This window comes from Pararge aegeria, chromosome 19, assembly GCF_905163445.1.
Source record: "Pararge aegeria chromosome 19, ilParAegt1.1, whole genome shotgun sequence".
Classification (NCBI taxonomy): domain Eukaryota; kingdom Metazoa; phylum Arthropoda; class Insecta; order Lepidoptera; family Nymphalidae; genus Pararge; species Pararge aegeria.
This window is the reverse complement of record NC_053198.1, coordinates 2,738,133-2,752,142: the sequence shown is the minus strand read 5'-3', so window position 1 is coordinate 2,752,142 and position 14,010 is coordinate 2,738,133. Positions and strand designations below refer to the sequence as shown.

Below are 14,010 nucleotides of genomic sequence, written 5' to 3'. Positions count from 1 at the left end.
ATTACATTGGATCAATAAAAACTGAGACGATGGCGTCAAAGTTAAGTAAGAAATTTTTAAAACGTTGCGTGTATTGTGGAACTCCCTACCAAAGACCTATGCCCAGCAGTGAACGTCGATTGGTTGACATGATGATGGTCACGATGTACCTAAGCGAGATAACGATTATTTATTTATTTATGTACCATAAATTGTGATTGTGAACATAAGATACATGAAGTGTACAAAGGAGATAAGCTATCTCTATAACAGATCTCTTCCAGCTACCCCGGGATGTGAGTAAGATTATTTATAGGTCAAATAAAGGTACAATATACTTCATAATAACTACTAAGGATATTCAATGTATCTAAATAATAACAAAATTCTACATACTAATACAATAAAATTTGAAGATACTATATATAAAAAATACTTAAAAATAATATAATAAATATATAATATATATATTTTTACTTTATTAATGTTGGAGTACCGAACAACGGACCGTGGAAAAAGGAGAAAAGAGCGAAAATATAATAAATATTCATATAATATAAATAATATTTATCTATAATAAGTAAACAGTTAAAAAAAATTCAAAATTCAAAATTCATTTATTTCAAGTAGGCCTAATATAAGCACTTTTGAAACGTCAAGTCTGTCTGTTTGTAGTGATTCTACCACCGGTTCGGAAGGCAGATTCTACCGAGAAGAAGCCGGCAAGAAACTCAGCAGTTGCTCTTTGACAACAGTGATAAATATACTATGACAACGATAGATAATGCTCCTTTACATTGTGTTTAAAAGAGTGCACCGATCTGCAGTGTCTAAAATGTTCTGGTAAGTTCCAAAGGCGTGTAGCGTGAACTCTTTGTGATAAAGTCACACGCATGAACACATTAACAAGGTTTATGAAACAATGAACTCGCCCAATGAGCGCGACTCCGGGAGCCACGTATTTGGTGCTGTGGCCGAAGCCAAGGGGGAAGGCGGCCCGCGAGCCGGGGGCGATGGCGCGCACACTCGGCGGTAACTGCCTTTGGGCTCCGTCCGGCAAACCAACTTGCTTCAGCACTGAGCCCACCCACGACACACACGCGTCCACTGCACTGCTGCGAGGGTATTCTTTCCACTGGAAGCAAAGAATACGCGTGGTGAGCAACAAATCGACAAACGACCGCTATAATTGGATGGAAACTTCATTGGTTTATGTGATACAAAAATACGGCATTACTTTTATGTCTAATAATACTGTCTGTTACCCTTGAAAAGTTAATAAATAAAAAAAATAATAATAATATTGTATTTTAGTATCTAATGAACACGTATTATGAAATTCTAAATGAGATTAAATAAATAAATAAATATACTACGACAATACACACATCACCATCTAGCCCCAAAGTAAGCGTAGCTTGTGTTATGGGTACTAAGATAGCTGTTGAATATTTTTATGAATATAATACACATAAAAACTTATAATATACAGATAAACACCCAGACACTGAAAAACATTAATGTTCATCACACAAACATTTTCCAGTTGTGGGAATCGAACCCACGGCCTAGGACTCAGAAAGCAGGGTAGCTGCCCACTGCGCCAGTCGGCCGTCAATTTAGATTGCTATTCAAAACTGCAAAAAAAAACTAGCGATCCGCTATGACAGGGGGAAACGCGGAATTCAAAATTATGACGTCACGTCTATATAATTTTGTTTATTCATGTATGCCTATAACAGGCACTTATGAATCGATCATACATATATGTTTACATAATTGTAAGGGGATAGTGATAACTTCGTTCGCCAACTTAAACCTAAAGCTACGAGGGTTCCAAACGCGCCCTGGTCTAAGAAGAGCCCACAACAAACTTAGCCGGGTAAATTATTTTTTTTGGTATCAGCATCTAGTCACAGAAAATTAATATTAAGCTATGAAGTTGGAGCCATTCACACCCAAGCTTTTTTATCGTTTAAGTAATCATTAACATTATAATAGAATTTTTCTCCAAGCTTACGTTTTATATAAACTTATAATTACTACATAATTTTGTATCGCTTGAACTTCGCAAATCTCTGCGTATTTTAAGTATTTTGTGATTTCATACTATCAGTTGCAAATATTGGATAGAAGCAGGCGTTACTTTGCGTGAGGAAATCGGAGAATTTAATGCTGAAAGTTTGGTGCATAAAATTTTGAAGACGGAAAAAACTGGGCGACTGTCGCAAAGTATTTAGAGATACAGGAAAAGGAGAAAGAAGACAAGAGAAGAAAGACACGACCATTAAAAAAAACACAAATTGAGCTTAATTTCCTATACTCCGCGAAAAGCAGGAAAATCTGTATGGTGATATTTATTATTTCTTCAATCCTTATGCGCCACACCAAACAGATCATTGGCACTGACCCCTCTACGCACGTTTCGCTCGCCGAAAACGGTGCATCCTCAGGAGATGTTGACTTTACAATTAATAATTGTTAAGTACAACTTTTAAGTCAACGTCTCCTAATTGAGCTATACAATTAAGCGTAATTTTCATAATATATCAGTTGCAAAGTTGCATGTTATCATTTCCAATAACAAATAAAATAAAATGTAACAAGGAGTTGCAAGAACTCTAATTCGCCTATGACGTCACGAATGCGGCCATGCACACCCTAAAACCTTTCATTTGTGCAAAAATAAGATATTTTTTGGATACTTCAAAATAACTTAAAAATTGATATTTAAATATCTTGAGAGCTTCCTATCATCCGCAGCCTATTAACGTCCGACAGGGGCACAGGCTTAACCCATCACGCTGCTACAATGCTACTTGGTGGGCCGTGGGCTTATTCTTCTATAAAAGTTCAAAATAAAAAAAAATTGGCGAAAGCATTATTTATATATTTTTAAACGTGTTTCCATACGAGGACTATGTTGCGGATGAACGCGTACTTAATATAACAAAATAAAATGTCTTCAAAATCATGTCTTCGAATGCGAAGAATGATTTTCCAAAAAAGCTAATTTCATCACGATAATTACGATGTATTTCGATGTCAACATCCCAACGCCTCGACGCACTATATAGGGGTTTACGCAGAACCAAACGATAGCGCGACACAATGTATTTGTGCTGCCATCTATCGCTGCCTTAGAAACAACATTTACAACGTAAATGCTTTAAAGTAGTTGTTCTTTTTGAGATGTATGCGAACCCATACTGATATTATGAATTGTGAATTTTGTTATGTTTGTTTATCCTTTCGTTCGGCCAAATTATTCGGTTTTGTTGCCGTATATATTCGGTTTAATAATTTCTGTTGCACGCCACATAAGCGAAGCGTTGAGGTGGGTATTACTGTCAGTTTACGCACTCCGAGTGATTCTCCAACTTAAAATGTCACTTTTTATTCTTTATTGCTTTTATAAGTGAATATAAATAGACAAATGTTGAAAAAACTTCGTGACATCTTTTCTTCAAATATCCCTCAGTGCCTGAAGACAAAAGTTTTCGAACAGTGCGTGTTGCCAGTGATGACCTATGGCTCTGAAACATGGCCGTTAACTATGGGCCTCATAAGAAGGCTCAGAGTCACTCAGCGGGCGATGGAGAGAGCTATGCTCGGAGTATCTCAAGGATTTCATCTGGTAATTTGTTATAAGAAGATATACAATTACCCTTAAATGAATTACTAATTTTATGCAGCCTAGTAAACTGCACTACAAGTTTAGTTTTACTTCTAATATTAATATTGTTACAGTCCACTTTCTTTTTAAAATTTGTTCTATTTTTATGTACATAAGTAAAATTTTCAAATATGTATTGATTATGCATTGTCGTAATCGTTTTAGCTACTTTAAATTTATCGCTGAAAGACTCTCTCGGGTCCATTTAATATATTGCTCGGACAGCCCTCTTCTCAATCTGCCTTCCGAACCGGCGGTAGAGTCACTACAAACAGACTGACTTGACATTTCAAAAGTGCTTATATTAGGCCTACTTGAAATAAATGAATTTAGAATTTTTGAATTTAGAATTTAGAATTTTGACGATTGGAGATGGTGATGATAGATGGTATCATGAGATCTCACCAGCGCATCGTTCAATGCGTCCACGAAACTCTCCTCTGGTAAACTGAGCAGTTCTTTAGATTGGGCTTTTGTCATCGACCACACGAGCGAGCTGCGTTTGGAGTCCAGCGGTAATAGCGCCACAGGTCCCGTTGGTAAGAACCGCTGCCATGCTGTCGTGTTCTCACTCTCCTGTAACGTAGAATGTTTTAAAGTTAGTTAAAAGCGTAGTAAGTTAGGTCTTTTGTAGGGAGTTCCAAATTCCACGGTTCTGTGCCGCTTGGATCCAGCGGCTACCTGCGACTCGCTTAATGTCGTCTGTCCACCTCGTTGGGGGTCGACCAACGCTGCGCCTCCAAAATACCTTCCTCTACCTTATCTCTTCACAAGAAAAATTCTTATATCTTTAAACGAGCAATTCTTGTATATATATATATATATAATTGGAATCTCGGAATTGGCTCCAACGATTTTTATGAAATTTAGTATACAGGCGGTTTCGGGGGCGATAAATCGATCTAGCTAGGATTCATTTATATTGGACATACGTCTATTTTTTTAACTCGACTCATTCGCGGACGAAGTCGCGCGGGTCCGCTAGTGAATGTTAAAATGTAAAATGTTAATTGTTGATGTTGGAAAAGAGCGACTGCTGAGTTTCTTGTCAGCTTCTTCTCGATAGAATCTGCCTTCCAAACTGGTGGTAGAGTCACTACAAACAGACACACTTCACGTTTCAAAAGTGCTAATGCCTAATTGAAATAAATGAATTTTGAATTTTTGAGTTTTGATATGTAAGACGTAAGAAGCGAAAAGAGATTTTTTCAAATCTCTACATAAATAACGGAGTTCTGAGGTAACAAACATAAAAAAAAAAAAATCAACCGAATCAATAATCTTTCTTTTTTAAAAGCATTTTATGACACCCTAATTTGCTTCTGAGTCATTTTCCTTTGTGTTGTAGGCTTATACTTTGCAGTATATAATGATGAGTATTTTTTTTAAATTTGGTTACGTTTGTATACTACTTCTTCTTGTGTACAACCTAACCCCATAGTCAAATTTTTTCCCCCATTTCTTTGTTGGGTTGCCTGGCAGAGATCGCTTTTTAGCGTAAAGGCCGCCCATTGTACCTGGGTGTTATATTTAGTGTTTTTGAGTAAAATTCGGTTGAAAAAAGTAGACTACCTCAGCCAAATGGAGTGTCGCGACAATGCCCATCTGATCGTAATTCCAGGATATGTACTGCACTCCCATCGCTTCGCGAACTTTGGAATTGGCTCCGTCAGCTCCAATCTGGAAATTAAAGAAAAATGTTTATTAATTGGCTGCAAAAAAAAATATTGAACGAGGTGCGTTCGGCAATTTCGACAATGAAACTTTATAGATTTCTTGGTGATTTTCACAAATTGATGTAGATTAATATTTAAGTGTATTTAGGATTCATATTCTGTGGCATTGAGCTGAAATAGGTAATCTATAAACAGTCCCTTAGGTAAATAGATAGAAAAAAAAAGTTATGACCTTGAGGAATGGTGCCAAGAATGCTGGCTTCATCTCCAGTCTGAACATCGAGGCTGATCTTACGCAAAAAATGAACTGGCCCATCTGTCTTGGATAGAAGCAGGCTTTACTTTGCGAGACTCAATTTGCTATGCTCATCGAAAAGCAGGAGAATCTGTACGGTGCATTTTATAATTTCTTAAACCAAACAAATCTTCCGCAGTTTAATCTGTACGCAAGTTTCGCTCCGACGGAATCAGATGTTGACTTTACGATGAACAATTAATTGTAAAGACCTACCCCCTTATTTTTTTGTCGCTATATGAGGAAATGCACCGCGTTGTTTTTGTTATATTGAAATAGGCAGCCTTAAACCTATCAGAGACCCGTGCCATGTAGTAATGTGTTGATATGATAAAGATGAAAAATATATAATTTTCATCTTTTTTTTTCCTAATGAAAAAATGCTTTATTGTCATAAAGAAAAACAAAACAGAATCAAAAGTACTTAAACATAACACATAAAATATATACAAATTTTGTTTTATTTTGCACAGATAAAAAGTGTACCTGTTCTCCGAACTAGTTGAGACTGTGTCTCGGAAAACAGGACTAACCCGCTCGATGACATAGCTTACTACTAGAAATTAAGATCACTTGTATGCCCAAGTACTCGTGGTTGTGTTTGTACGTGTCATAAGTGTCCATGTCAGAATTATGTGTGTGTCAATGCGTGTGTGTGTCAGTGCATGTGTGTGAGTGTGTGTGCTAGCGAGTGTATTAGTGCCTGTGTGTGTGTGTGTGTGTGTGAAATATCAACCCATTACCGGCGCACTACAGAGCACGGGTCTCTACAATAAGAAGGGGTTTGTGCCGTAGTCCACCACGATGGCCTAGTGTGGATTGGTTGACTTTATAATTATTGCGAGGTCAGAGGTTATAACTGCAATCGTCAATGTGGACTATGGCTATATGAGAAGTTGGAATGCAACCTGGTCGAAGAAGTTACAGCAACTGCCAGCAAGCTTAGCCAGGCATCACAATCTTACAATGATATTTATAACTTTTTAGCTATCTAGACACAGCAATATATACGAAAACTTGTCCAGGTATGTCAGAAGAGGGCTTTTTATCATTCTCCCAAAAAGTCGTCTTGCAATTCATTCCTTAAAATTTTAGGCGCACTTAGAGCTTTAAAAAGATGATGCGAAGCATCAGAGAGTGCTTTACGATCGAAAAATTTTTTTCGCCTCATTTCGGCGGCTATTTTTATTATTATAGCCTTGCTAGTTCACGGAATCAAGATATTTTGCATACTATTGTCGAGATAATTTAATGGAGATTAATTCCATACTTTTAAAAAATGGATTTACTGCAATAGAATTGGAAAAAAACACCAATATAGGTCAAAAAAAATTCCTGTCCGTCATGTGTGAAACCCGAAAACACTCTAACTTGTGAAAAAATCCATTATTTGAGTTAATTTTTTTTTTTTTAAATTCTAGTCGACGATTGTAGGTCACTGAATGCGAATGATTAATTAATTAAGTGTAGTTTAATTGCAATTAATAAAAAACGAAAACTGCAAGACTGTATATCTATATATATCCATGTAAAATTAACATGGATGGTGATATATCTATATCTATAGATATTATGTACATTTTATTCCACCATTCCAATTGTATACCTTTTGTTAAATTTTTACTGTTAATTTGTTATGTTTATGTGGTGTACAATAAAAGTGTATTCATTCATTCATTTTATTCCACCAGGGGCGCCTGTGCATCACTTTCCTAGTACAGCTTTTTTTTTTAATATTTGATAATTAAATGAGCATTATGAGTCGTGCACTTTTGGATTTTCCAAATTTTCTTATTTTTGAGATTGCAGTCAAAGGTGTTACGGGAAAGGCATATTAAACTCAGACCTATACAATTGTAATTCCCTGACAAGTTATATAATTAACGTGTTAACGCACGGGACAATGGAATAGGAGAAGTTTACCCCCGTTTATTAATATGAATATTATTTCCACTTGTGCTGTGAGAGTTGATAAAGCTGTAGAAGAAGATTTTTATTTGACATTTTTATCCTTTCCCGGGGAGATAGATTTCTCCTGCCCTTGCTAGCCGTGCGGGTAGGAGAATACGTTTATTCAGACAGATTTATTCTCGTCGTTCGATATAGATGCGAAGTATTACGTATTTTTTCGCTTCACTACTTTCCACCTTTGCATCGGAACATATAAATATTAGCCTAACCCCGTTAGCACAAATACCGTCGCGACCCAGTTTCAGGAACGGCAAGTGGCCGGACGACGGTCACAAATCACATATTTTGAACGCCATTTTTCTCAGAAATCAAAGCAATTATTAGTTGCGGTTCCTTTAAGATGAATGAATGGACGCTTTCCAGCTGTTTTTCGTGTGATTTTCATCTTAAATCAGTCTTAATAACACTGTTGCTTCTTGGAAGTTCAGTTCGGTCCTAATACAGTTTTGTACTTCGGCAGTCGCGGTCATAGTCGAGAGTAAATTCCTTGCGGAATGTGGATAACGCTCGCATTTAGAAATATATAGCAGAATTAGGTAAGATTATATACATTTTGTGATAGCCCAGTGGGTAGGAGCTCGACTTTACTTTCGGGGGGCCGAGTTCAAAATCAGCATGCACTTCTAACTTTTCTTAGTTCATCATCATCGCCTGAACCAATTGACGTCCACTGTTGGGCATAGGTCTTTTGTAGGGAGTTCCACAATACAAGGTCCTGGGCCGCTTGCCTCCAGCGGCTCCTAGCTACTCGCCTGATGTCATCTGTCCACCGCGTTGGGGGCCGACCGACGCTGCGTTTACCGGTGCGGGGTCGCCATTCCAGCACCTTTCTAAGTTATGTGCGTTTTAAAATATCACTTGCTCCAACGGTTAAGGAGAACATCGTAAGGAAACCTGCATGCCTGAGAGTTCTCGATGATGTTCTCAGACGATGTGTGGAGTCCACCAATCCGCTTCTCATTGTGGGACGAGACTCGTGTCCTGTAGTGGGCCGGTAATGGGTTGTTATGACGTGTTTTGCATTGTTGTGCTCAGATATAAAGGGTGTCGGTGTAATATATATTCGTGTGTAAGAGTTTTATAGCCGTATTACGAGCTGAAGAACGGCTATAAAACTCTATTGAATGAAGTAGTATCTCTTTGCAACTGAGCTCGTCCGGGAAAGCACTAAAGCAATCGTGGTTGTCGGTGTAATAACGGGCACATGAGGCTAAACACCTTAGCATCAGGTTGACGGACTTAGGAGATGGTTTTCCATTTAACATCAGTTGGGCCATGTGCGTGGTCCGTCAACTATTGTTTATTATATATATATATACAAGAAAACAACAACAAAATCTTAATATATATAATTCTACTGTGCGTGTGTATGTCACGGAACTCCTCCTAAACGGCTGGACCGATTTGAATGATTTTTTTTGTGCGGGTGGCATCCTGGATGGTTTACATTCACAAATCAGCCCGAAAAATGGCGCTGTATCTAGGTTTATCTATACAGCAACTAAACGGCTGATTCAGGTACGAGTCTGATTTGAAAAATTCTTGCAGTGTTGGATAGCCCATTTATCGAAGAAGGCTATAAAGTATATACCATCACGCTAAGACTAATATGAGCATAGCACAAAAGAAAAATAGATCAAAATCAGGGTTTTTTCTTTCTTTTGAGAGCTTACGTCACGTGCGCTGCGTAAACGGTTACAGTTTTGATAAAATCACGTATGAGTTTTTTTTCCCCTTTATAAGTTCTAAAGAAAGCCTGGGACAGCATATGTCTCTCTTTTAAGGTTGACGTTTAAGGGGACTACAACGCGAGGGACCTCTAGTATATATATATATATATATATAATAAACAACGTGTAACCCAATTAATGTTGAAGGATGCATAAGTATATTTTATAAGGAAACAACTGAAAATGAAATCAAAAGAAGCATGTTTATTTTGCCATACAAATGAATTCGAATCATTCTAAGTTTTTACTTATGACAACCCTATTGTAGATAAAAGACCGACACGCGCACAGTACCTACGCTACGCGATGCGTACCTAACAAAGTGACAGGAGTCACATGATATTAATTTAGCATGTGATGTAAGGGCTGTATCTGATTTATTTCATGAAAAACTATGGCATTGGTTTACTCAAAAACTATTACGTTTTCGGTTTTAAAGATAAGTCACAGAGACATTACATAATGTACCTCTAAAGCCTGCGAAGTAATATTTCGGTTTTCATTTACAAGTTGTATAATAGCATTCCGCATTCCGCATTAACGGCAAACACCCTAACGCGTTGTTTACGCGGTTACGGTGTGCGCCTGTTTTATCCTATGTTTAGACACGTTAGTCTGACGAGCTACGTGCCTTGCTGTTTTTAACGAATCTCTATGTTTGTGAAATTAAGAACTGATGGTAAGCCAACCACCGTTAGGGTGTTTTTCGTAATACAGAATTTGAAATGTTCACACATATATATATATATAAATATAAGTATATAGGTTTTATTTTATTTTATCATAATTAATCAATTCAAGATATTGAATGTATCTTGAACAAAATAAAACAATTTAAAAATAAATAAATAAACTCAAAGTTTAAAGAAAAATCACAACATTTTTTATTTATTCCTGATAACACCGAAAAATGCTCTATGAATACTACTACTGTTATGCAGTGTTTAGACTAGCTTTCAAATGTCAGAACGTGACAAAACAGTGAATAAGTAATTCAACGTTATGACACGTTGATTAAAAATGAGCCCGAGACTACAAACTATTATATTCGTTTTCACTAATCCTAGGAATTGTCTAAATTAGATGCCTTGATTTAGATGATTCCAAAGTAAAAAACAGTTTCACGAACGGAGTTAGGCGCCGTCTAAAGTTACGACACTGATTCGGCGGACCGAACACGTAAACTGACACTTGACAGTTGAAAAATGGAAGATATGATAATACAAACACGAAAGACCATACCTTGTGGCTGGAACCGTAGACAAGTTAGTTTATATGAGATGCCTTAGCCTACGAAAATGGATTGGTGAAAAGTGAATGTATGCCTAGGAATCTTCTTTGTTTAGACGTTACTTACTTAGGTTACGACAAGGTAGGTATTCATGATGGTGAAGCATCCAGCTCCGCTTTCATCTCTCACAAGATAGAAAATTGAATGTTAAAATGTAAGTGTCAATTGTTGATGTTGGAAAAGAGCAACTGCTGAGTTTCTTGCCGGCTTCTTCTCGGTAGAATCTGCTTTCCGACCCGTGGGAGAGTCACTACACACAGACAGACTTGACGTTCCAAAAGTGCTTATATTACTAGGCCAACTTGAAATAAATGAATTTAGAATTTTTTGGCATCGCCTTTAACGTTGTTAGTGAAAACGGGCACTAAACTTTCATTAGGTAATTAATTTACGAGTGTTTTAGTTTAAGATTTTTACGCAACGCGAATAATGTGAGTGAAGCTGAAGTGGAGTGGTACACAAAAATATACGTAACGTTTTAAAAATCAATTGTATAAACGTGTATCTAATAAGATTCCTCTCTTAACACTTATTTACTACAAAAGATGACTAACTAGGTATGATGTTTTCAGTCGATATACGCTCACCGGATGAAGGTTACTTCTAGGATTTTACACACTTCAAGGTCAGACGGAGATAGCAGCAGACCACCCGTTATGTGAAAGGTCCCGGCTTCGATCTGTGACAACCTTAGCTACTGGTTGCATAATGCTCATCTCACTATTAAATTGTCGATCAGCAATATGGGCCTATAAAATAGATACATTTTGCCAAATCCAGTCAGTTCTTATTCTTCAGTCGAATTGCTGCCCAACTACGGACTTCGTTTCTGTCTGCCGATTGGCTTTCAGCAAGGAGATTAAAGATAAGGTTACTCCGGCTCGAATAAACCCTTCATTAGGGTTTTCGTATAACCCAAGTAAATAGTAAAGTGGTTAATGTGGACATTACAAGTTTACAAATTATATATAACAAAGTGGTGTTAAGAACAATCGGTTTTTTTTTTTATAAACACCGAACATTCCGCTCTAACAGTTCCTCAGTAAGGGCAATTTGGGAATTTATAGTTTCTGAATTCTGTCAAGTATGTTTCGTCGGCCGTACTTAGGGATCACCCTACCGACAAAGACGTACCACGTAGCCGTTTAGCGTTCCAGTACGATATAACCGGTTATATCGTATTATATCGCTCGTATTATTATGTCTAAAAGCGTGTTATCACTTCACCATCAGCATATAAACTCATCACCGGCCCACTACTGGGCACGGGTCTCAAACCGTTGAGGGAACAATGAGAAGGGGTTAAAGCCGTACACTCGTCCTCACACCTTTGAGAACATAAAGGATAATAAATAAATAAATATACTACGACAATACACACATCGCCACCTAGCCCCAAAGTAAGCGTAGCTTGTGTTATGGGTACTAAGATGACTGATGAATATTTTTATGAATTATATATACTTGACAATGAAAAACTTTTCTGTTCATTACACAAACGTTTTCCAGTTGTGGGAATCGAACCCACGGCCTTTGACTCAGAAAGCAGGGTCGCTGCCCACTGCGCCAATCGGCGGTCGATATTGCACATTGTTTCGCTGTGATTAAAATATGACTTCCAGTTAAACGATTACTGTTACGACCAGAACCAGCCACCTGCAGTTCATAACTCTATTTCTACAGCAATATCAAACTAGACTGTGGCATGCGCAATGTATCAGGGTTGTCAGAAACTTCGCCATTCAGCCAACGCATTTCGCCATTCCTTTCACCGTACACATCATAATTTTCTCTGGTGGGAGCCTTCCGCCGTGGCTAGTTACAATACAACCGATTTAGCGCTCCGGTCACAGAATTAAGAACACAGAAACCGTGTACACGATAATATAACATGATTCCTAAAGTAATTTTGGACCTACCAATGCATAAGTTTAAAGAATGTGTCAACCTTGCAACAAGGTTGCTTGGAAGCGGCTCCGCTTTCATCTCTCACAAGATAGAAAAAGGAATTTTAAAATGTAAAATGTAAATTGTTGATATTGAAAAAGAGCAACTGCTGAGTTTCTTGCCGGCTTCTTCTCGGTAGAATCTGCTTTATGTTAGGCCTACTTGAAATAAATGAATTTTGAATTCGGATTTTTTTGAATTTGAAAAATAATCATGATTATCTACAAAAGAATCCGCGAGGCTATTGTCACTGTTATGGTTAAGACACAATAATTACTTTTTCTATAATTTTTCATTAAAAACAATGGTATAATCGTAAGATGTTTACATTCCTGTCATGATATTAATCCTTATCCAAATAAATAGTTTTATAAATATTAATAATATAATTACCTGCAAACTCTTTTTTTTAATTATTAAAATTGAACCTATTGCTAAAAAATTTCGTCGGGTATAGAAACGCAAAAAGTAAGAAAAATGCAGCGGGCCGCCCGGCCGCGAATAACATAGTTTGGAAATAAAACTGGACCTGGTAGGTAGTGCTGCAATTAGTTTTTAGGTTTTTTAAGATATTAAAACCTCTAATAAACGATTCGGTGCAGACGCAGCTCGAAGGCTGCTAGTATATGATATATCTATACAAGATATTATAAAAGCATAGCATAAACTGCTAGGCGTAACAATGTTGTAATCGGGCAAAATGGTTCCAGCTGAAACCCCTTATTCAGCGGTTAAGAACCGGTCTAATAATGGAATGGGAGTTTCGAAGCAATTGTTTGCACATTTCGCCCGCACATATGGTTCCGGTAAAATTATGACAGGTTTACACTACACATTGACGGTCGGCGTGTACCTACATTTTCATCGTCTTCCGCTCAAATGATACAATGTTTTGATTGGCTAGTCATTGGTTTATCAGAATATCTAATAATTAGTTGTGTAGAGTTGTATTATAACCAACCATAGACTCATCTACAGTCATGTTACCTATCCAACTTTTGTTTCCCATTCAAGTTAATGATTCGGTTAAAAAAAAATGCTGGTCTTGCGTTCACTATCTCTAAAAATATTTAATCCAAATAAAACCTTGCTTTAAAAACATCATAGTCAAATATATCCTTATTTAATAGGCACATAGATGGCACTTTGGATGCCTACATTACAAGTAAAATATGACATAGAAGTGAGTTGATGGCGATAACTAAATTCGTCAATTTAAAACTAAAGCTTTGAGGGTTCGAAACGAGCCCTGCTCTAAGCGGAAGCCCACAATAACTTAGCCGGTTGTTTTATTTTGTTATCACCATCTCACATTGTCATTTAATACGGTTTAGGAAGCAACCAGGTTCCGAAAAAAAAACTGTACAGTAATTTGGTGCACCTTAGACGATTTCTGCAACTAAGGATCTGTATTATGGATTAAAAAATCTGCTATTTATTTCTGG

At 37.1% G+C, this 14,010-nt stretch overlaps 1 protein-coding gene across 1 annotated transcript in view; it reads right to left on the bottom strand.

The window, feature by feature from the left end:
* Positions 1-14,010, bottom strand: part of LOC120632151 (ubiquinone biosynthesis monooxygenase COQ6, mitochondrial) — a 43,470-nt gene that overhangs the window by 3,884 nt on the left and 25,576 nt on the right. Inside the window, exons 4-6 of the mRNA XM_039901956.1 lie at positions 5,228-5,335; positions 4,061-4,231; positions 912-1,114 (exon numbers count right to left, since the gene is read on the bottom strand). Coding sequence (XP_039757890.1) covers positions 912-1,114; positions 4,061-4,231; positions 5,228-5,335 — 482 coding nt within the window. The remainder of the gene's footprint in view (positions 1-911; positions 1,115-4,060; positions 4,232-5,227; positions 5,336-14,010) is intronic.